Source organism: Chaetodon trifascialis, chromosome 23, assembly GCF_039877785.1.
Source record: "Chaetodon trifascialis isolate fChaTrf1 chromosome 23, fChaTrf1.hap1, whole genome shotgun sequence".
NCBI lineage: Eukaryota > Metazoa > Chordata > Actinopteri > Chaetodontiformes > Chaetodontidae > Chaetodon > Chaetodon trifascialis.
The window spans coordinates 8,235,131-8,256,797 of NC_092078.1; the positions used below are offsets into that span (position 1 = coordinate 8,235,131).

The following is a 21,667-nucleotide window of genomic DNA, read 5'->3' on the forward strand; positions in this document are numbered from 1 at the left end:
AATGCTGAAGAGAAATACTGATGATTTAAAATTATATATTCAGGGGCTTTAAATAAAACAGAAATACCACATGACAGTCGAGCAAATACAGATGTATTATCAAAATGTATATAAGTATCAAAACAATGCATTATGTAAAATAGTTCCTTTCAAACTGATACATTATCATTATTATTCAGGCAATGTTATCTTACTGTGTAGTTTAATCTCTAACTGTGCATCATGTAACAAGCTGACAGTGATGAAGGACGTGTCACTTAAGTAAAAACAGCAACACCACAATGTGCAAGTAAAAGTCCTGCATTGCAAATATTATAGTACACCAAGTACAAAAGTATTACTACTTGAAGTATCAACAGTAAAAGTAATCAATGACCCCTGTTTTACCAGCATAATATACAAAGTGACTAAAAAATGTAGTGGTGTAAAAACTGTAATATTTCCCTGCAGTGAAGTAACAGTATACGGTAGCATTAAAGGGTAATAGCCTATTGAAGTAAGACATAAGTACCTCTAATTTGTATTTGCTTATAGTACTTGAGTAAATATACTTTGCATTGAATAAATGACATGTGGAGTTTAACAACAGAAAGAAATAAGTTTGCCATTGAGATTCAGTGAAAACATGTGCTGGCACCAGGCAACATGTTATATTATTTACTGTCATTTAGAGGCGAAAAGGTCAATAAGATACCGACATAAAGGCCAGTTAGGATGACATGCAGCAAGAAGACACGGTGAGTATCGACGTTAGACTGTCCGAAATATTTCAAACCTGAAATCAGCAAAGAAAATAGTAATACACTGGTAAACTTGATTGAGCTTGATGGATAACTGTGAGCCAGTTTGGCGGAGGTGCGCTGTGCGTCAGGCAGGATGCGCCTCCTCTAGAGGTGGGAGCACTTGGCTCACTTCAGTTACTATAAGGAGAGACTCACCTCCCAGCTGATCCCGTTAATTTGTCTTCCTCCCCCCTCCTCCTCCTCCCGTACCCGGCGTGTTGCCCCCTCTCGGTAGGTCTGTCCTCTGCTCTGCTCCCCTGCAGACGCGCCGGAGCTGGATGTCCGGACACTTGCTGCGCTTCTCTTCATGATCAGGAGGGACCGCAGGAGCAGAAGTAAGGAGAAGGAGAATCAGTGGGACTCACATGGTGAGCTGGGATTGATTTCTTCCTCTTTCAAAATGTTTATTGGCCGGGAGTCTGATCTCTGAGCTGTTTGGGAGCCTTTATCTCTGCTGAGGTCGCGCGTAAAGACAGTGGGTTCTTTTTTTCTTTTTTTTTGGTACAGTAACAGACGGCAAAGATCAGGCAGATATGTACAGAAATCGATTTGCCAAATGTTATTTTAGAATTGCATCAGGGGAACATTTACCACGGTCACGGTGTTTTCAGGTCATAGGCTATCTAATAATTTACCAAACGGAACCAGTAGCCTGATAGTTTCTCCGACATCGCTGCTCAGCTTATCTTTGGAAATTCAGCCGATAGACGAGCATCGAAGCACAGATTTTATTTGTTGTCATACATCATTCTAAGATATAAATATTTGGTTATTTACGTTTATTCTACAGTGTTTGATTGTTTTTAGGTCAAATGGATAATTTTGCTGTCTAGTTTTATTTATGTTTGTTTTCTTTACAACTCATGTAAGCATAAATCCAAAACTGACATTTTTTTTTTCTTTAAAAATCAGGACAGAATGTCCTTATAAATCCTAAACTTTCACTACTTTTTCACACAAAATGTGACTGCATGTTGCCGCTGGGACAATGCCACCTTTATCATGACATAATTATAAGCAAATGATATGTTTGATTTGTATCAGTGTCCTTCTGCTGCAGATTAAATAAAATATGAAAACATAAACTTTGAACACAACACGACAATGACACCATTTTTAATTACTTGGACTTTAAATGTCAAACAAATGGGATGATAATTATCAATTTAAAAAAAAAAGTCTGAATGAAGTTGTTTGATCAAGCAGTGATAGCCTTACACTGTAAATATTAGCGTTCCTGTCTGTGAGATAAAGCTAATTGGCTGCAGCCAATTTCTGCTTAACAAGTGCAATTAGCTGTGCAGCATGGAGGTAATTAGTCTCCGGGCTTCGCTGTTAGCTCCCGCCAAAGTAAACACGCTAAATATGATAAACATTTGTGTTTAATGAACCGAAGCAAGTGATTCATTTTTCTCACGTCCTTTCAATGCAACGCCCGCAACCTGCGCGTGACTGCAGGGTGTTTTCTTTAAGGTCAGTCTGTAGTTGATTAGCTTTCCTAAAATCCCTTTGCAGCACTTGGATTCATGAGAAAATATACAGTATTAGCTTTAATAGACACATAAGGCTCTTTTTTTTTAACGATATATGGGCGCACATTTCTAGGTCATGCAGTTTTATAGTCAGGGCCTTGCTGATGAAAATTGATTATAACAGGCTGTTGTTTATTTGTTTTTTTTATAATCTGATATCCAATTTTAATAATAAATTAGGCAACAAAAATGATGGTTGTTTTTTATTTGTTTTTGTTCTGCAGTGTTTTCCTGTTTGTTACTGCCTGCTCCTCTTTATTAACCTCCTGTATTACAGTGTGTGAATTTAATTAACATGCAATTACAACCACAGGCCTTACTTTCATTTCCATCATGCCCGAGGTTGACTTTGGCGTGACTGTAACATGGAATCACAATGATTTCATTTCCATCTGTTTTTCAATATCAACATGTGAAGCTGGAGCTGCTGGAGAGCGTCTTGCCAACTTGTATGAGGCTGTAAAGGGAGGGGGGTGGAGAATTGACAGGAAACTCGCTTTCAAATATCAAGTGGGTAACATGTGTTTCTTTATTCAAAAAATGAAGTAAGCGGGGCTCACGGGTCAATGCAGAGGCAGAGACACCCTCCATGTGTCTGTGGAGGTACAGTTGGCCCCTGGGAGCCCCGCTCATGCACCGCATTGGCAGTTTGTTGGAGGTGCAAACGTGAAGGACAGAGGCCTTTAGCTAAAGATACAGGCAGTGATAATCCATTTTGTGCTGTCTGCTGCTTTCACCTCCGGGGGCTGCCCCACTAAAATTAGATTATTACACCTAAAACGAAGCTCCTGGAATCTGCTCCGTGTGGAATAACACACACATGGGCTTCGACTGTGCAGGCAGGAATGCAGTTTGAGAATACAGACCGCATACGTAGCCTTTCTCTTCTCAGCTGAAGCCCAGTGTTGTATTTCTGAGCGGCTGAGGACAATTGCAAATTAACAAAGGTGTCAGCGTGGTAACATGCAACAACAGGTGCCTTGGTTCAGCTTCAAACATGTAGGATACAAGAGAGAGCTTATATAATTGATCATATTTATTTAAAGGCTCCATGTCTTAGAGCAGAGCTGCAGCGCGGGACCCTGGGAAATCTTCCCAGCGACCATTGGCCCGATTTAAAACTGTCTCTTTAAACTGAAGTTTATTTGTGCAAATCACAATTTAGTCTTGTGAAACTCATCAACAAGTAGCAAAGCAATTTGAATTTAACATATTTGCCTCCGTCTTGCTCGCCAGAGCTGCTGCCCATGACGAGAAATGTTAAAATGTGTGAGACGGGCCAAATCCAGCTCATCTGCTCACCAGAACGGCAACAGACCCAGACAGGCCCACAGCTCTAAAGTGTGAACAGGCCATAGAGCGTTAACAGGTAGCAAGAGAGAATACCACACACACAAGACATTTCTACGCTTTATTTCTGCAACTTGAAGTCCACATTTCATGCTAAATCACAGTAAAAAGAGTTTGATGCAGCAGAATAAAGCTAAAAAATGTGAATTTATAGTCAAGACACGGAGAAATTTCCATGTTGCTCTTCACTGGCGATCATATTTTACTCTCTTATGCTCTTTGTGCTTTTCTCTTAAATTCTCTGCTTTGCAACATCCACTGAGAATACATAAATACATAAAAATAAATACCTGCGATCGGCTGGCAACCGGTCCAGGGTGTACCCCGCCTCTCGCCCGTTGACAGCCGAGATAGGCTTCGGCCCCCCCGCAACCCTGAAAGGGATAAGCGGCATAGAAGAGAATGGATGGATAAAAATAAATAAATTAGACAAAATAAAGATGTGCTTCCTCTTGCGTCTTCCGATCATTATTCCCATTTTATAACCGATGGAATCACATTTCCCTCTGATACCCCATCATACTCTTAAAAATATGGTATATATTACTGTATAATACAGACTTGGAGGGAGTGAGTACTTGCAAACAAGTTTTTTGCATTTTATATTTGCACTGAAAAAATGTCCAAGTCGCCACATAAAATCTGCCTTGATTCAGTGTCATAAGTCAATAAAATGTGTAAGCCGTCACAGGGGGCCTTGACCAAACCGTAAAACAATGCACTTGTTTCTCTTCCTAATATTTTGGCTTCCTCAAGTTCCTCAAGACAAATTTCAGCATGATGAATAATAGAGGGAGAATTACATTAGGAAAATAAATAGGCACTGTAGAGCACGAACATGAGCGTCGCTCTCCTCGCTCTCCTCTGTTCGACTATGCTGTAAACATGCCCCCAGGTTGTCAGCAAGTATTTTTCCAGCCCCTTGCCAGCCAAGCATAGCTGCTTCTAAAGATCACCCGCCGGAGATGTTGATCTCATCTTACCACTATTTGGCTGTATAAGCTTTTTGAAAGACAGAGATTGCTGCCAAGTTATTTCAAAACCTTCCTGCTGAAGCGTTATGTCTCCAAAATTGAGTCTTTTTGTGTTTTTTAAGGGTTGTTTTTTGTCATTTAAACCTCAACTTGAGGTTTACTGGGGAGGAAGAAAAGGGGGTGATGGCCTCTTTCAAACACGTGCTATTTGTAGTCCTGTATGCATTAACAAAAGAAATGCTGTACAATAATTCTTCTATTAAAGCGGCACTTTAAAATGTTCTTCGGACACTCTGGTCGTGTGAAATTCACGCAAAGCAGTAGAGAAAAACCGCTGAAACCATATCCGGTGGGTTCTGGTGGCGGTGCCAGACAGATGATCTGGAAGAGAGTCTGGATTTGGCCTAGAGGGGCGCATTAAAAACCTCAGGGGCCTCTCTCAGATGAGCATCCATTTATCAAAGTGGTTGTAATGGGCCGATGTTTAATTAGTCATGTAATGTGACAAAGACAAGAGCAAGTGCATGTCATGGGAATGTTAAACAACCGCCCCCTTTCTCTTCCAGCCTCATGGGTTTTCACTCGTCCCAACCCTGAACCCCCACCCGCCTACGCTCGCTCGTCATTCTTCATCCATAGCGAATTCTTCCAGCACTTCCCTGAATCCTCTAATAACCTTTACCCTGCTCATAATCCCCTTTCACACTCTCTTCCCCTCTTATACAACCAGGATATTGACACCATATGAAACAAGAGACCAAATTAATCACCCGATCAACTGTAAGTCCTGCTTTTTATCAGTCCGTTCGGGTTCCCGTGGGGCATGTCTCGACACGTCAGGAATGACCAACCGAGGAATTCTGGACCCCGGGAATGTGGCTTGGTGGCCCCGGGGTCACAGTCAGACCGCTCATCACTACACCCTCTGCTTGTAGCGTTTCCTGTAGCAACACCACAAAAGAGGGTCGCCTGATATGCCTGATCTTAGCTTTTGTCCTCAACCTTGTTTGGCTGGTCCACTTTCTAGCGTGTCTTTGCCTGTGCAGGTCAGCAGCAGAGCAGTTTGTCCGAGGCAGTCGAGGGAGTGCTGTGGCCTCCTCGCAGGCCCCTCAGAGCTGTGTGGTCCCTGAGGGAAGCCTCATATTTCGGTCGTAGGCTAATTGAGCGGGATGACGAGGCCAGAGAGGCTCTCAGCCCCATCCTCTCCTATGGGTTTGGTTTATGCAGCCCTGCTGACTTTGCTGTCAGTGTCAAACGCTTGTTAGGACATCATCAATCTCGCAGCAGTTAAGAATATTCCCAGAACAGAATGAAGGGGGCAGGTGATAGATGGGCAGGGAGACGGAAGAGCAGACGGAAAGTTGTTTGAAAATGTAGGAGGAAGGTAGTTATTGATGAGAAAATGACAGTCCTCTGAAGGAGAGAAACCAGAACGACCCAAAAGTAAAAGTGAAAGGTGTTGAACCCTCTGAGCAAGAAACAAGTCAAAGATGTGCTTGCTGAGAATTCGCTCCTTTTTATTGCGTACATGAATACGCGATAAAAACAATAAATCACTGGTTCCAGAGAGAGTGCATGCATTGTTCATTTTGTCCACATGCCAAAATTAACGCTCTCAGGTGTCAAATCCTGACAGAGGAATAAATTACACTCATCACCAGTTGCAAAAGACGGGAAGGGATTTGTTCACAGTGCAGACGTACACAAGCCTGTGTTTGTCTTTACTACGGAAGTATCCATGTAGGGGCTCAAGCCGAACACACATTTCGATCTATAAATCATTTCCTACCATCCTCAAGACTAATCTCCAACTCCACTCCTTCCCTCTCTTCATTCTTTTCTGTCTTTTTTCTCATACCCTCTTTTCTGCTGAACAGCGCTTCTCACCACTCATGCTCGGGCACGTCGCTCGGCTGCAGCACTGACCGACGGTAAAGTGATTTGAAAAGAAGAGCCATAAATGTGATGGATGTGGCCCAGCTCAGGGTTTAGCTCCAGCTGTCGGGCATGTTTTTTGTAATTTCAGACAGACCCACTGGGTGCGTGCCCTTCTTCCCCCGCATTCATCCACTCTTTTCAGGGTTGAGGGGAGTTTTAAGACGAATACGTTCTTAAGGGCTGTCAAGGTCACAGGTTCAAACCAGTGGCTGACACAACTGTGAAGATCGGAGATTACATTTTTACAGCATGAGATTTTTACTGGCATCTACCAAAAACCAATAAGGTGGAGTTAAGTGATGCAGTGAGCTGGTATCATGTGTTTTCAATAAAGACACAGGTGGTCTATCTTAGATTTCCGTCTTTGGCTTCAAATGCAAGTCATATAAATCAATCACTTTGTGCTTTTTGTTTTATGATATAACTCCCATGGTTTTCTCTTAAAAATCATCTTTTTTCCTTCCACAGGCTGGATGACATGATGTTCCTACCCTTTTCCCCTCCCCCCTCCACCTCTCTCATCCCTGTTTTCCTTCTACTCCTTCTTTTCCTTCCGTCATCCCTTGTCTTCTCTTCCCTTTCCCACACCCCATTGAGCTGGACTTCACCACATGACCCTTGCTACTACCTTGACGGCCGCCCACGACACTGCCTGTCAGAGTTCATCAACGCTGCCTATGGCATACCAGTCAATGCTAGCCACTCGCTACAAGGGCCTGACTATGACAGCAACATCACCACGTTGACAGACCTCCACAACCCCCACAACCTCACTTGCTGGATGGCTCAGAGAGGTTCTGACACCGGAGAATGGGTCCTCACGCTACCTCTCGGCCGCCGCTTCGAGATCACCTACATAAGTTTACAGTTCTGCCAGCAAGGGGAGCCATCGGACCCCATCTCCATCTCCATCCTGAAATCGATGGACTACGGGCGCACCTGGAGGCCGATGCAGCACTACTCAAGTGACTGCCTTGGGAACTTCGGGCTGCCCTCCCAGACGGTGGCCCAGACAAGGCACCAGGAGACAGAGCCCCTCTGCTCAGATCCACGCCCCCTGCAAAAGCAGAGGGGCGGCATGGTGCTGGCCTTTTCCACCCTGGATGGACGGCCATCCTCTCCCGATTTTGACCACAGCCACACACTCCAGGACTGGGTGACAGCCACTGACATCCGTGTGGTCTTCCACCAGGTGTCCAAAAATGCAGAAGATGACAAAGGGACAGGGTTTCTGAGGTGGAGATCAGGCGACAATGGGCACACTGGACATCAAGTCAACAAATTAAACACAGACAATACACTGGCATTTTTTGACAGGGACTCAAAAAGCTCAGAGGTAAGGGGGAGGAACAAAGGGGAGAAGGTGGACAAACATGGAAGGAAGGGTCAATATAAAGGGTCAGGTCATGATAAAGATGGACACAATGTGACCAGCAAAGAAGGGGGTGATAGCTTTAGCACGGACTTGTTCGCCTCTTCAAAGAAAGGCGGGAAAGGTAGAGGGCGTGGCCGCAAGAAGGAAAACAATCATTGGCTGCCTTGTCCCAGTGAAGGTTGTAATTGGACAGTTGAGGGGCGGAGCAGGAGCAACAAGGGCCGGGAACTGAGGAAGAGGAGAAACAATAACCTCAACGCCAAACAAAGCTCCAGGAATCTGCATGTGACCCCGCCCGTTGCTTTTATTTCTGCTGTCCGACCTCCTGTGGCCCTGTCGGACCTGCAAGTTGGCGGCAGGTGTAAATGTAACGGACATGCTTCCAGGTGTCGCCGTGATGACACAGGCCGGGCGGTGTGCGTGTGCGAACATCACACGGCGGGGCCAGACTGTGATGTGTGCGAAGATTTCTACTTCGACAGACCATGGCATCGAGCTACACCCACGCACCCCAACCCCTGTGTTGGTGAGTCCTGTATCCTGTTCCTGAATAAAAATATTGTCCAAAGTTGAGTTTTGTTAGACCCCATATGTTAGACCCCAAACACTTATGAACACTAAAAATAATAGTCATTAGAAAAGAAAAAAAATATCTACACGTCATATAGTAGTATGGTATATATTCTTCTATCTATTTGAGTGGATTTGACATTGCATAAAAAAAAATTCTCAAAAAATGCAAGTGCATAGTGTCTTTTGTTAGACCCTTCCTCCCTGAGTGGTAAACACCCACATCTGTCCACACTGACATTTTGTAACACAGGTTGTATATAATAAATTGGAAGTGTTCAAGTCCATCATCTGGGTTATTTTCTCAGCTCCAGCAGAGCCACAGAAGAAATTAGCATTATTCCTCATGACAATTAAACTGAACTTTGTGTGTTTGTGCCATTAAATTAAACTTTGCTGAACCTGTACAGTGATTTTTATGTTAAAAATATGCTTATTCTGAATTTGATGCAGCACGTTTAAAACAAGTTGGGACACGAGCAACAAAGACTGAGAAACACCTGTTTGGAGGATTCCACAGGTAAACAGGTTCACTGGTAAAAGGTGATAGCATCATGATTGGGTATGAAAGGGGCAACCTTTAAAGGATCAGCCGTTTACAAGCAAGGATGAAGAGAGGTTCACCACTTTATGAACCAACGATAGTATAAACAATAATTCTACTTGAGCTCAGGAACACATTAATGAATGCAAACATTCATCTCATGTGTTTCCCGACTCCCAAACCTGAAAATTATCCTTCGAAAAGGAACCAATCGTGAGATCTTGTGATGATCATTTTCACAGTGATATCCTCCATTTCTCTCCCCTATCCAGCCTGTGAGTGTAACGGCCATTCAAACAAGTGCCGCTTCAGCATGGAGGTGTTTCAGCAGTCGGGTCGGCGTAGCGGGGGTGTGTGTCAGAAGTGTCGCCACCACACGGCCGGACGCCACTGCCAGTACTGCCAGAACGGATACACCCGCGACCACAGCAAGCCGTTAAACCACCGCAAGGCCTGCCAATGTCAGTCACTAGATCTGTGTGTATGTGTGTGTGTTTGGGACAGGGTTAGGGGGAAGAAGGAAGTGTATTCTTGTTTGTGCTCATGGGTGAATGACTTTAATAACTCACTGGAAGATGAAAAGCAAATCATGGTGTGAGAGACAGTGTTTATGTCTGACTGCCTGAAGGCTTGTCTCTGGGTGTGTTTACATGCCCACTCTGTCTCTGTCCGAGCGTACAGAAGTGTTTATGGGGTGGTTACATTGTGAGAGTGGGCAGCTATTCCTGTTAGCGATATGTGCTCAAAAACACTCCCAAACCTCAGTGAGCTGCCACCTGCATCCCCGTCGTTACCACCGGTTGGCATCTGCCGTGACCCCTGACCTTTGACTGGTCACATGTCCTAAGTGACTGTGACACTCTGGCATGCTCATGTGGAAGCTGGAACATGGGCCTAATATATCCAAAGTTAATGGGGTCTCTTTGAGCATGACATCGGGATGAAAAATTATGAACTATGATTAAAACTCCACCTATTTTATCACTTTTTATGTATGAAACAAAAGCCAGCCGCAAATTCATATCCTCCATCTTCCATCTTCTTCGTCTTCTTGATCTTCCATTGCAGCTTTAATTTATTGATGCTATATTTCACTGAGTTACTCTTCAGAGGCCAGTTACTCAGTTTCTCCAGTCAGGTTGTTTGGACTCATTGTAGGGATTTGTCTAAATATTACTAGAGTGTGAACAGAGCTGCTGAAGTGTGGCTTCCTCTCTCTGTCTGTCTTTTCTCATCCAGTCTTATGTTGTGATAGTAGTGGTAAATAAAAAAAATCCAGGCAGTAATCATTATACAGCATCACAACAGCCAACATTAAGGGAAAATAAATGCATTTAAATACAGGATATGTTTCCATCTTTATGGGCTAAAAGTGTTGTATCATCCATGTGACTATGTGACATCCGGCTGAAAGCTCCATGGAGGAATTTGTCTTTGTTTACCCAACGAGACACCTAGAAAATAGCTTTTATGGTGCTAGTAGAGGCCGTGCTGCTCAAGGACAGTCTCAGGGTGGATGCTGTCAAGCAGGATTAAACCCTGCTCCTGTCACTGATGGATGGTTTTCTTCATTCAGTCTAATGTCCTCTATGTCCTTTGTGCTGTAGCCACAGTCTCTGGCATGTTTTTGCTTAATATATCTTTTAACTTGTTTTCTTGTTGCAACCTAGTGTGGTCTTCTCTACAAAAACAGGACATCTCAATCACATAGGCTTGCTTGTTTCTGTCCCTGTTTCACATTCATACAAAAGAAACATTTGCATGTGGAAGCCCTGCAGTTTCACTCAGCTCTACATACCATTTCAACGTTTTTCAGATCATTGTTTCGGTTTTGCACTCTTCAATTTTACTGTTTTAGTTGAGTCTCACAGCTCTCATCAGTGTTGCTTCCAGTAATTGCAATAACTCCCTATAACCCCTATATGTTACTTACCAGGCACCAAACAGCAGACAAGCAAAGTTAGCAGCTAGCTAATGCACATATTGAAGCATCTAGCAGCTAAATTAGCAGAAATTCCCTCAGGAGTTCATGGAGACCAAAACAGATAAATTAAAGGAGGGTGAACATTAGACGTACATAAGAGAGAGGCAGAACTTTGCATAAATGCAAATTTTGCTCCATATCTGCTGGTGCAAAATCATGCTAACATGTCAACACATTAACTTCATACAATGATAATATGTCTGGTAGATGTTCAGATCATTTTGCTGCCATCAAGTGGCCAGAAAAACTGCAGAGAATGAGACATTAGTAACACTTCTCTAATTCCTTTTCAGCCTGTCAGTGCCACCCTTTGGGAGCAGTGGGTCGCTGGTGTAACCAGACATCAGGTCAGTGCCTGTGTCGAGAAGGTGTGATCGGTCTCAGGTGTAACCGCTGTGCCCCGGGATACAAACAGGGCAAATCCCCTCTCCGACCTTGTATACGTAAGTCAACTTCCAGTATTAGTGGTTTTTCAGAATCAGGAAAACTGTCAGTTAGACCTTCATATGAAAAGAGTTACGCACCAATCATCTTCATCAACTGGGCATTGGATCAGAAAATATGGGTCATCGTGACAACCTATTTTGTCGATAGGTTATGAGTCTTAACTTTTCTAAAAAAAGATGTTCTCTTTGCTTTTGATGCGCACCGCCCTTCTAAAATAAATCACAGTCTTAATAGTTTGTCGTCAGTCATGACAAAGTGACTCTTTAATTTCTCCTTCAACTTGATTTGCTGGTGACCTACAGTAAATGGATTAAAACCCCTATCAAGCTCCCTAAGCCTTTATCAAGTAGTTGCTCAATATAAAAGGGGCCGCTGGTGTCCAGACTAATTTGGCCCAATCTCCCAGCGTGTCCCCTTTTCAACATCCCTGGAGACGGTTTCCATAGCAGCGTTAACATGAGCTGACCACTACAGGGAAACCTCATCTCCAGATGATCTGGGATCAGCGTCAGATCAAGTGGATTGTTGCCACTCATGTCTCTGCGCTGGCCAACACCGAACCTCAGCCACGAGCGCTAATCCACATGCGCTTCCCTGGCTAATCGCACAAGTGCCGACAACTACACAGGCACTGATGCTGTGTAAGCCCCAATCAGGTGACATCGGGAGCCAGCGGCGGCGAGCTTCACACCTGTTGTGCAGCTCAAAATGCCCCCATCACAGGGCCCAGACTCATAACTCTCCCAGTGAAAGGAGTGAGTGAAAGAAAACCTTGTTTGTTTTTACTGCCAGACCATCTCAGGCTATGTATAGCATCTCTTAGCCCCAACACCACCTCTAACACCTTCTCTCATCAGACAGACCAAAAGACACGCAGCAGCCAGCCTAAACCTAAAGTTAGCGTCCATTGAACCTTTGTATCCATACCCCAAACAGCAGAGGAAGTTCACAGAGTTGTATCTCTGCTTTCAAAGGCAAAAAGTAGTCACTACTTTACGGGCAAAATTGAGAGAGAAGACAACAAGACAGCTATGAGAACTATATAAAAGGAAAGCCAGCTGGCTAGATAGCCATAGCTACCCTGAGCTAAAGCTACTGTTCAGGCCAACTTACTGAAAAAGCTCCATACTGATGAACTGAATTACCAAAATGTCAGTTTATTGTTCCACGTAATAAAATGAGGCTGTTAAATCCAACCACGATGGAGAATCACCCCAGCTAAACCTCTGCTAAACTAGCTAATCATAGCTAAGGGAAAGCTAGCTGGTGCTTTAGCTAACGCTTCACCAGATTTCAGTTTAGCTGTTTTCTCAGCTTTGCCTCAAGTGGAATTCATGCAATTTCAGCTTCTTTTAAATCACATATTTTGATAAATTAGACTGTAAATTAACTTAATATTTGTTACAATATAAATATCTAGGAGGAGGATAAACAGTCACCTTGTCAAACATATATTTGATTCCTGCAAACTGTGGAACATACAGTAATAAAGCTAATTTTCTCAAACAAACTGCTTACAGTTGAATTAATATATTTTATTGATAGATTATCCAGTCAGAAACTGTTGTCATGTTTTATTTATTCTTTGATTAGATATTTGTTGGTTTATATTTTCCCTGTTTATACTGTATATTTCATGTGCATTGCACATGAAATATACTATTGTGCTTAGGCAATATCAAATATGTGAAAGTTTGGCCTCTTTTATTAAGGCTGTTGTAGAAAAGCTAGATGTTGAAAAACGACTTTACACAAACAGAGAGGGGCTTCCTGTGTTTTAAAAGTGGGGGACAGTCAGCTGGATGGGGGTGTAGGGTGTCACTGGCCCAGTTGTGTCAGACAGGACATGGACAGGGGGACGGAGTGTGAACTTGGTAAAATATGGCAGCACTGTCGCACGCACACACTTTTACAAGAGGCCTGGATAACGTACATACAGATCAGAAGGTTGTTCATTTTCCATCTGCAAGTTCATGATAACACAGTCAAGCAAACTTTATTAGACTCTGTTCAGTGTTTGAGACAAAACCATACAAGAAGCGATGGTGTGACCTTATTAAATTACCAAAAGTAAACTTTGTGTCTGCGTGTGTGTCCAAGTGAGCATCAGAGTGTGTGTTTCGAACCCATAAAAGAGGACCACACACACATGTTTTTGACACATGCTTATCTTCTGTGCACCGAGAGGCGTCGAAGCATAGCACACATAACACACACGACCTGACAGCTCGTGTAGGTGGACTGAAGCTGCATCTGCTGCTGTCACCTGTCTGAAACTGTGTTTATGTTTCAGGAATCCAAGAGGTCGCTCCAACACCAGTGTACCAACCACAATACAGCATCGGTGAGTAGACCAATAAATACATCTAATGGAGTTTGAGGTGATCATCCAGTGTGTTGTCATGCTCACTCGTTAGCAATTTAAAAACCACTTTTCCTCAGTTGGAAATTTTACATTTTTACATTAAATAGGAAATAAACAGTTTAATGAAACATACACTGAATGATATGACTCTCCTTTTATCTGTATCTCTCTGCATTTGGTCATTGAGGGTAATGTACTTTTACATATGACAATGTTGGATTTACAAGATTTTTTTTTTTATCAATGCGATGAATTTACTTGATTTTTCAAATAGATGATTTACAGAATTCAGCAAAACAGAAACTCCTTCATGGTTATCTTACAATTAAATAATAACAAAAAAAATACACATATCTTGATAGATGATTTTATCCATATCATCCATCCCACAATGTTAAGTATACATTATATTATACTTATTATTCTGAGTGTCTGTTTTTCTTGTAGTCCAACTTTTGCATTGATCCACTCATATGCTCTTAATTGCTCTTTATTTTTAATGTGTATATATTGGTTTTGATCTTTTTGTAAATCTCCTTAGTTAATAATGACAAGCTGGAAAGGTGCTGGAGTAGAAAGTGTAATTCAATAAATGATGCGTGAAAGGCTCAAAAATGAAAATGTTCAAGCAATTTTCAGTGAAATGAAATAATCCCTTGACCATAATAACAGAACAGCTAACCACTCCCTCCTAGTGGCGGCTTGAGGAATGTCCCACCTGCTGCAGGCGAGGTCATCTGTTAGTCACAGGATACTGTGATGACAAATAGAAGCGGCCATATTGTAATTAGGGGAAAAGACATGTGCTGATATGCATGCTATGAAATGATACCCTCTCATCTGATGCATTCTCCCTCCCTCCCTCTCCATCTCTTTCTCTGTTGTAGCGGAGGAGTGTGTTTCATACTGCCAGCCCTCTCAGGTTAAAGTCAGGATGAACTTGGAGACTTATTGTCTCAAGGACTACGGTTGGTGTTGTATTGTTTATTTATCCCCTTGTCAGAACAGAAAAATAAAGTTCCCAAGCTTTTCTTAATTTTTAGATAATGTTATTATATGTCATTAATATTATATATATATATTCCATCTGTGTCTTTCTCAGTGCTGAAGGTGCAGGTGAGAGGGATGGAGCGTTCAGGTCCCTGGTGGCAGTTCTCCATCTCAGTCCAAACTGTCTTCCGCGAGGGGTCCGCTTCCCGCGTACGCAAGGGCCCCCACTCCCTCTGGGTCCCTGACCGTGACCTTAGCTGCGGCTGCCCCGCCCTTCACGTGGGCCGGACCTTCCTCCTGATTGGTGCAGAGGAGGGGGAGCGGGGCTGGAGTCCTGAGGAGAGTCGCCTGGTGGCGGACCGCTCCACTCTGGCCCTCCAGTGGCGGGAACACTGGAGCCCCAAACTGAGGGGCTTCCGGGGACAGGAAAAGAGGGGCCGCTGCCCACCAAAATCCCCCAACAACCATCAAAACCACGACCACAGGGAGCAAACAAAGCCCCAGTATGGGTACATCCCCCCTCACCTACTGACTGAGAAAGACACTCAAACCTCAGAGGTGCAGCACACACACTCTCACACAGACGGTGAAGCTAAATCCACAGAGCAGACCCTCTCGCCAACCACACCCGCTCTGGTGTGCTCTACTCAAGGTTACGGATGAAAAATAAAAGAACACAAGGAGATGTAGAAAGAAGATTTTTTTTTTATCCTCCACATCCTTCAGACAAAAGAGAACAACTGTAAGGAGAGGAAAGTGCTCTTTTTTCCAGAATTTCCTGAATGCCTCAGGAGAAACAGGCATGACTTTGCTTCCAGGGTTCAAGAGAGTTCAGAGAAACACACACACACACACACACACACACACACACACACACACACACACACACACACACACACACACACACCTGTTATGTGATGTTCACAGCTTATCTAAAAATGTGAAGAAACACACACACACGTTTCCTCGTTAAAGGTCAACTTTCTGCAGCGCTGATGACAAAACTGGTGCTATTTGACACGTTAGTGAGAAGAATTGAATATTTTCTACGAAAGAAGCTTTTGAAAATTAAAGTCTGACTAAACTCTGACTGAAATGCCACGCAGTATTTTTGTGTTGTAAAAATGTTTTTGAAGTCCTGTTTGAATCATATTTATTCTTTATGTCACACACACACACACACACACACACACACACACACACACACACACACAGAAAAGAGAAACTTTACAGTCTAAAAAAAAAAGGAAAATACAGAATATGAACATTTACTAAAATTATTAAAATGGTAAATATTCTACCTCACATATACACAACAAATGTAACCAAAGCTTATTCAGAAATTTGAAATAAAACCACAGTGGCCATGTTAAATAAATGCTTTTTTAACTTGCAGGAACATTTATGACTCTTTAGTTTTCTTACTGAAATTTGAAATGAACATAATTACATTAATTTAAAAACAGTTTACTAAATTCAGATCGCTCTGAACTGGTAACAAATATACAGGTGTCCTTCATAATTTCCTAATATTTGAGTAAAATCCACTCACACACAGCACGTTTGCATTTATTTCCTCAGCAATTCTGAGCCTAACATTGTGCATCTGTTTCATGTTCACAACTCAAATTACTTCCTGCTTTTGCCCACATGTATTTTCAATAGCTGGGATAAAAGTAATACAAGCTCCGGGTCTCTCTCTCTCTCTCTCTCACACACACACACACACACACACACACACACACACACACACACACATCTACCTTGCATTCACACTGGTCATTATTTGGGGAAATTGACACTATCTACAATCTGGCCCCTCATTGCACAGCTGACACAGAGACCAAACTAACCTCAGCCTCATTTTCTAACCCTATAGGAATCCTCCGAGAGGCCGTTAGGAGCCCTGATACGGATCTCAAAGCATCGGTCCAACCTGTCGTCATGAGTTCTGTTTCCATTCGGGAGATATGGCGTCATAGCCCAGGGGAAATGGTGGAGGTGGTGGTGGTGGCGTTGGGGGTATATTAAGACAGATGGAAGAGCTCCTATTTGTTGGGCAGCCATGTTGTTTTGGTAGCGGCTGTGTCAGTGATTGGCTGCTCCACCGTGTTGGAGCCTGTGATTGAAAATAAAAAGAGAAAAATAGACTCGCTGACGGATGACGGCTCGTTGCTACAATGAGCGAGTCTGCAGGGGGGTTTTTTATATTCATGAGGTCCAAATTTCTTCTTGGGGCCGCACAATCTACGGGGGTCCCTACAGAAACTGAACTGAAAGGATTCATTTTTATCTGGATTTTGATTATAAAATTTTGTTTTTTAGTGCCAACAAAAATTAGCTTTAGCTTTGCAAACAAAGAAAATTATCAGGGAAAACCTCCATTTCTATCCTCCATGTTGTTGGTCTATATGGACTCTTGATCAGCAAAAACCATTTAAGTCGGGGGGGGGGCTGATTTGTAAAAAGAAATCTCAATCATAGCAATTACTGCTCGACCAAGACAAAAAAAAACCCACCTAAAAACACCTACAGCTTTTTGTGTGTGCTTTATTTTAAAATCAGTAATAAATAAAAAGTATTTTCTAAATCATAGATCATGTTCAACAGATTTTTATGACATATTTTGAGCTGAAATTTGTGCAAACAAAATCCAAAATATGTCAACATCATTACCAACATGGATGCAGTGTTTAAGTCCCTCAGCTGTACGCAGCTTTTTAGCATTTTTCAGTTCATTGCTTTGGTTCATTGTTCCTTCTCATTGTGGCTGATTTAAGCTAAAAAGATGTGATGAACACACTATGTGCTGCCTGATCAGCACCAAGAAACAAACACACAGAGTTGGATTCTGGTTGGTGAAGCTGGTGGAGCTGAAAAGCCAAATATTTTTCCCATCTAGAATTGGTGGAGATGAAACATGGAGCTAGACGAGAGCAAATGTTAGACTTTTATTCATCGGCTGTCCAGAAACGTGACTCAAATGAATGCTTATGTTGCTTGGGAACAGCTGGAGGTGTGAACATAAAAGTGCTAACAAGTTTGTAGCCTATTATTAGGATAATGTTAGCACTAGCACAAGGTGTAAAGACAGCATGTTAGGAAAGCTGAAAAACTGGTCAAAGTTCAACCAATCACGTCCCAAAATGATTCACTTTAATGGATGTTTTTGCACGCGAAAACACAACCAAGCTCACGACAACGGCACCAACACAGCAGCTTTAACAGTTAAGGTTCAGCAGCAGAGTGCAGGGTCACATCCACACATGTATAATAATACAAACGTGTGTGTGTGTGTGTGTGTGTCGGGGGAATGAGAGGGGGGAGGGACGGACAATGTGTGTGTGTCAGTGCATGCACAATCATGTCTTGGAGGCAAAGTATCTGCCCTTGTGTGTGTGTGTGTGTGTGTGTGTGTGTGTGTGTGTGTGTGTGTGTGTGTGTGCGTGTGCATGTGTGTGAATGTGAAGCACCTGCTGCGTTGCTGCAGGAAGCACCTGTCAGCGGTCGTCTCCTCGGAGCAGCCTCTGTCGACATGTGGGTTTGATCCTAAAACTCCCCAAACACACACACTTACACAGACACTAACAGACAACTTAAGCCCGCGGCTCGCTCTGCTGCAGGGGGTTATCTGCGGCTTGGTTCGCTTGAAACCGACAACACACACTTTTCTGAGGCGCCTTGCGGGAGTGTTTTGGAAAACGGCGATCAGCTTCTTCTTCTTCTTCTTCCTCTCGGGTAGTGTGTGTTTGTGAGTGTGTGGTATTATGTTTACAACCTGCTGAGGGTACGCTTTACGAGAGGTGGCTCCTCCAGCGCTGCAGCCAGAGCCAAAGTTCAACTAGACCTCTTGCAAACACACACTCACTCTTATTTTTATCCTCTCATTTCCTTTTTCTCCCTCTCTGTCTCACACACACACACACACACACACACACACACACACACACACACACACACACACACACACACACTTCAAATTTCACTTCACTCTCTTCTTGGACATCTCTTCCTCTCACACTCCAAGCTGTTGTTTCGCACCCAAGAGCTCAAGTCTAAGTTCAGCAAGTTTTACTGTCACACTGTTTTCAGGACACACACACACACACACACACACACACACACACACACACACACACACACACACACACACACACACACACACACACACAGGGCTTCTGTTAACCTGAGAGGCAGAGGGTCAATCCCTGTGATCCGCAGCCTGCATGCCTTCCATACAGACACGCCGCCGACACAGCAACCTGACTCCCAGCTAGATTAGGACTAATCAAGCATGGCGCAGCTCCGGACAGCAACACCATGACACACACACATATGAACACTGTACTGCAAACATGTGTGCACCAGTTTCCTGCAAATTTTTGCTGAGAGCAATGTTATTTTCAAGAGTAAAAGTACCGTCACCATCATTTGTCCTGACGCTCACTGGTCAGACTGAAACCTTTCCACATTTATACATATATTTTATAGCTTATTTCCCTTTTAAGCAGCTTTATATTTCTATTCCACTACATTTCAGAGGCAAATATTGGACCACATTTTTATACCCTTCCTGTCCGGTAAAAAAAACCATGTATCTCCACATGTGGTCAAATAAAATTTTTTGGATTGTGTTGAGAAAATTCTGCTACTTAAGGTTATTATTATGTCAAACTAACATCTATATTTTACAGAAAAGTCTGTTAAATTGTAGATTAAATAATAATAAAATAGACTGACTTGCATTCGCTCAGATCTACGGCTGTTTGCGCATGCTAGATTTTAAAATTAATTATTAATTCATTATAATTAACACTGATAAACGCAACTCAGACATGCTGCAGAAGTCTGTTAAATGGTAACTAAAGCAGATGCTGAACAATGTCCTGATGCACGGGATGACATTATGAGACCAAAACCAGAACTGAGTCGTTTAAACGTTGGGCAGCTCGTATCAGAAGGAAATCCTTGTTGCTTTGTTGATTAACCTGGATTTGCTTTGGAGAAGCCTGTGATGCTTGAAGGTTTGCCTGCTTCTCGTTAGCTCGTCAGCTCCTCATTGGAAAAGCATTGGAAACTTAAAAAAGGTCTTCAGCACAAAACAAGTTTATTTTTCCAAATTAGTTGTTTATTCAAATGGATCAAATATGGAGGAAAGAATTTCCACATGAAGAACATTGCTGGAGTATCTTTGTAGACGGTTGGTAAGAACTCAGTGTGTGTGTGTGTGTGTGTGTGTGTGTGTGTTGAACATCGTTTGCGGGCATGTGACAGCACTCGCTCCGCACACTCTCCTGTAAAAACGTTCCTACCAGCCCCAGGTGTCGACCAGTCGTCTGGTCCAGTCTTCGGTCACAAATGTCTGGGATGTGTCAGGCCTTCCTCGGCTTTGTAGTCTGAACCTCATTCTGTCTTTGTAGTCGTCAAGCGGAACTTTATTTTGGCAGCCACCGTGTTAGAGGGGGCAGCTGATTTACGACGCAGAGGCCAACGGGGTGATCCCACCGTTTTCTCCCAGTTTGGGACTCGTTCTGGATGTTGTTATGGCGTCCACGCACGGCCCCCAGTCTATTAGCACTGCAGCGCTGGAGTCCAGGATTAGCGATCAAAAGAGTGAGGGGCTGAAGGTTGGTGGGTAACACTAACCCGGCGTGCCCAGGTGGCGTGGTTGAAAACAGACTCCCATGTGTGCTGTGGATGGGTCGAACACGGGCTGTATGTGTGTGTTGGCCTCCAGCATGGTGTACGTGTGTGTGAATGACTTTTATGGAGCGTACACTTCGGGTGAACTCCGTCTAGTTGGATTTGAACCGTGACCGATTGGATTTCAGGCTCGGGGAGGTGACCCCCGACCTTTTTACAACATCTGCACCCCTGACTTTCCTCAGACGCATTTCAACTTCACGTTCCTCCCTCTGCCACGCAGTCCATCTGCCTGCAGAGCACCACTGTGCCCTGCTGTCCACCACTACGCCAAATGACCTTTTCTTTTACTGCGTTTTCATCTACAGCTTTTGGGAGAGTAATAAAAGGCTTGAGTAAAGGTTAGGAAAGGGACACTTTTTAATTGAATTTTCTTCTTTTGTCCAGGATTATCCACTCAGTATAACATACTGCTTTCTAGGGAGTCCTGGTACATATATGAGACATAAATTATCCAGTGCAGTCTGCTGATCAAACGTTCAGGTGGTCAGATTTCAGTTTTATTCACTTCAAATTAACTTGTACTGCACTAAATGTACATGTGAGAGATTTGTTTTTTTAATGGTGGTTTCCAGCTCATGAATGAACTTTGACCCTCAGCTTTTAAGATGAACGATAAGTCCAAAAAAACAGTGAGTCATTTTCAACCATTACACCAGACTTCACTGTTTTAACACAGGCTGTATGTTCAAGAATAGTTCCTGAGGTTTCTTCTACTTTTCCCTGTTAAAGGGAGTTTATCTGAGACGAAGGTCTAAAGATATCATCTGCTCAGATTGTAAAAGCCCCTTGAGGCAAATCTAGGATTTTTAATATTGGGCTATAAAGTGAAAATGGACTTCATTGTAGTTTTAAACACTCAAAAAGCGATTACTGGCTGACATAGTTGCAGGTCTAAAAGTGGAATGAGTTTGTACTGTCTGACAAGAAACGTTACTTCAGTAAATAAAAAATATTGTATATTTAATTCTGTCGTCAGTGTTTATATTTTATACTAAATTTAATTGAAACTGAAAATGTTACAAGTGGGGTTGCAGAAGTTTAAAAAGTGACAAAATCCACATTATTATCAATAAATACCTTTATTGTCTTGCAATCTTTTACATATTTTTT

The 21,667-nt window shown here is 42.9% G+C and overlaps 1 protein-coding gene across 1 annotated transcript; it reads left to right on the forward strand.

The window, feature by feature from the left end:
- The first annotated feature begins 1,043 nt into the window (after nucleotides 1-1,043).
- Nucleotides 1,044-15,940, forward strand: ntn5 (netrin 5). Its single transcript, XM_070993277.1, has 7 exons — nucleotides 1,044-1,150; nucleotides 7,045-8,477; nucleotides 9,338-9,526; nucleotides 11,343-11,492; nucleotides 13,790-13,840; nucleotides 14,749-14,829; nucleotides 14,964-15,940. The coding sequence occupies exons 2-7, from the start codon at nucleotides 7,055-7,057 to the stop codon at nucleotides 15,512-15,514; spliced, it is 2,445 nt and encodes an 814-aa protein (XP_070849378.1). The 5' UTR covers nucleotides 1,044-1,150; nucleotides 7,045-7,054; the 3' UTR covers nucleotides 15,515-15,940.
- The last annotated feature ends 5,727 nt before the right edge of the window (nucleotides 15,941-21,667 follow it).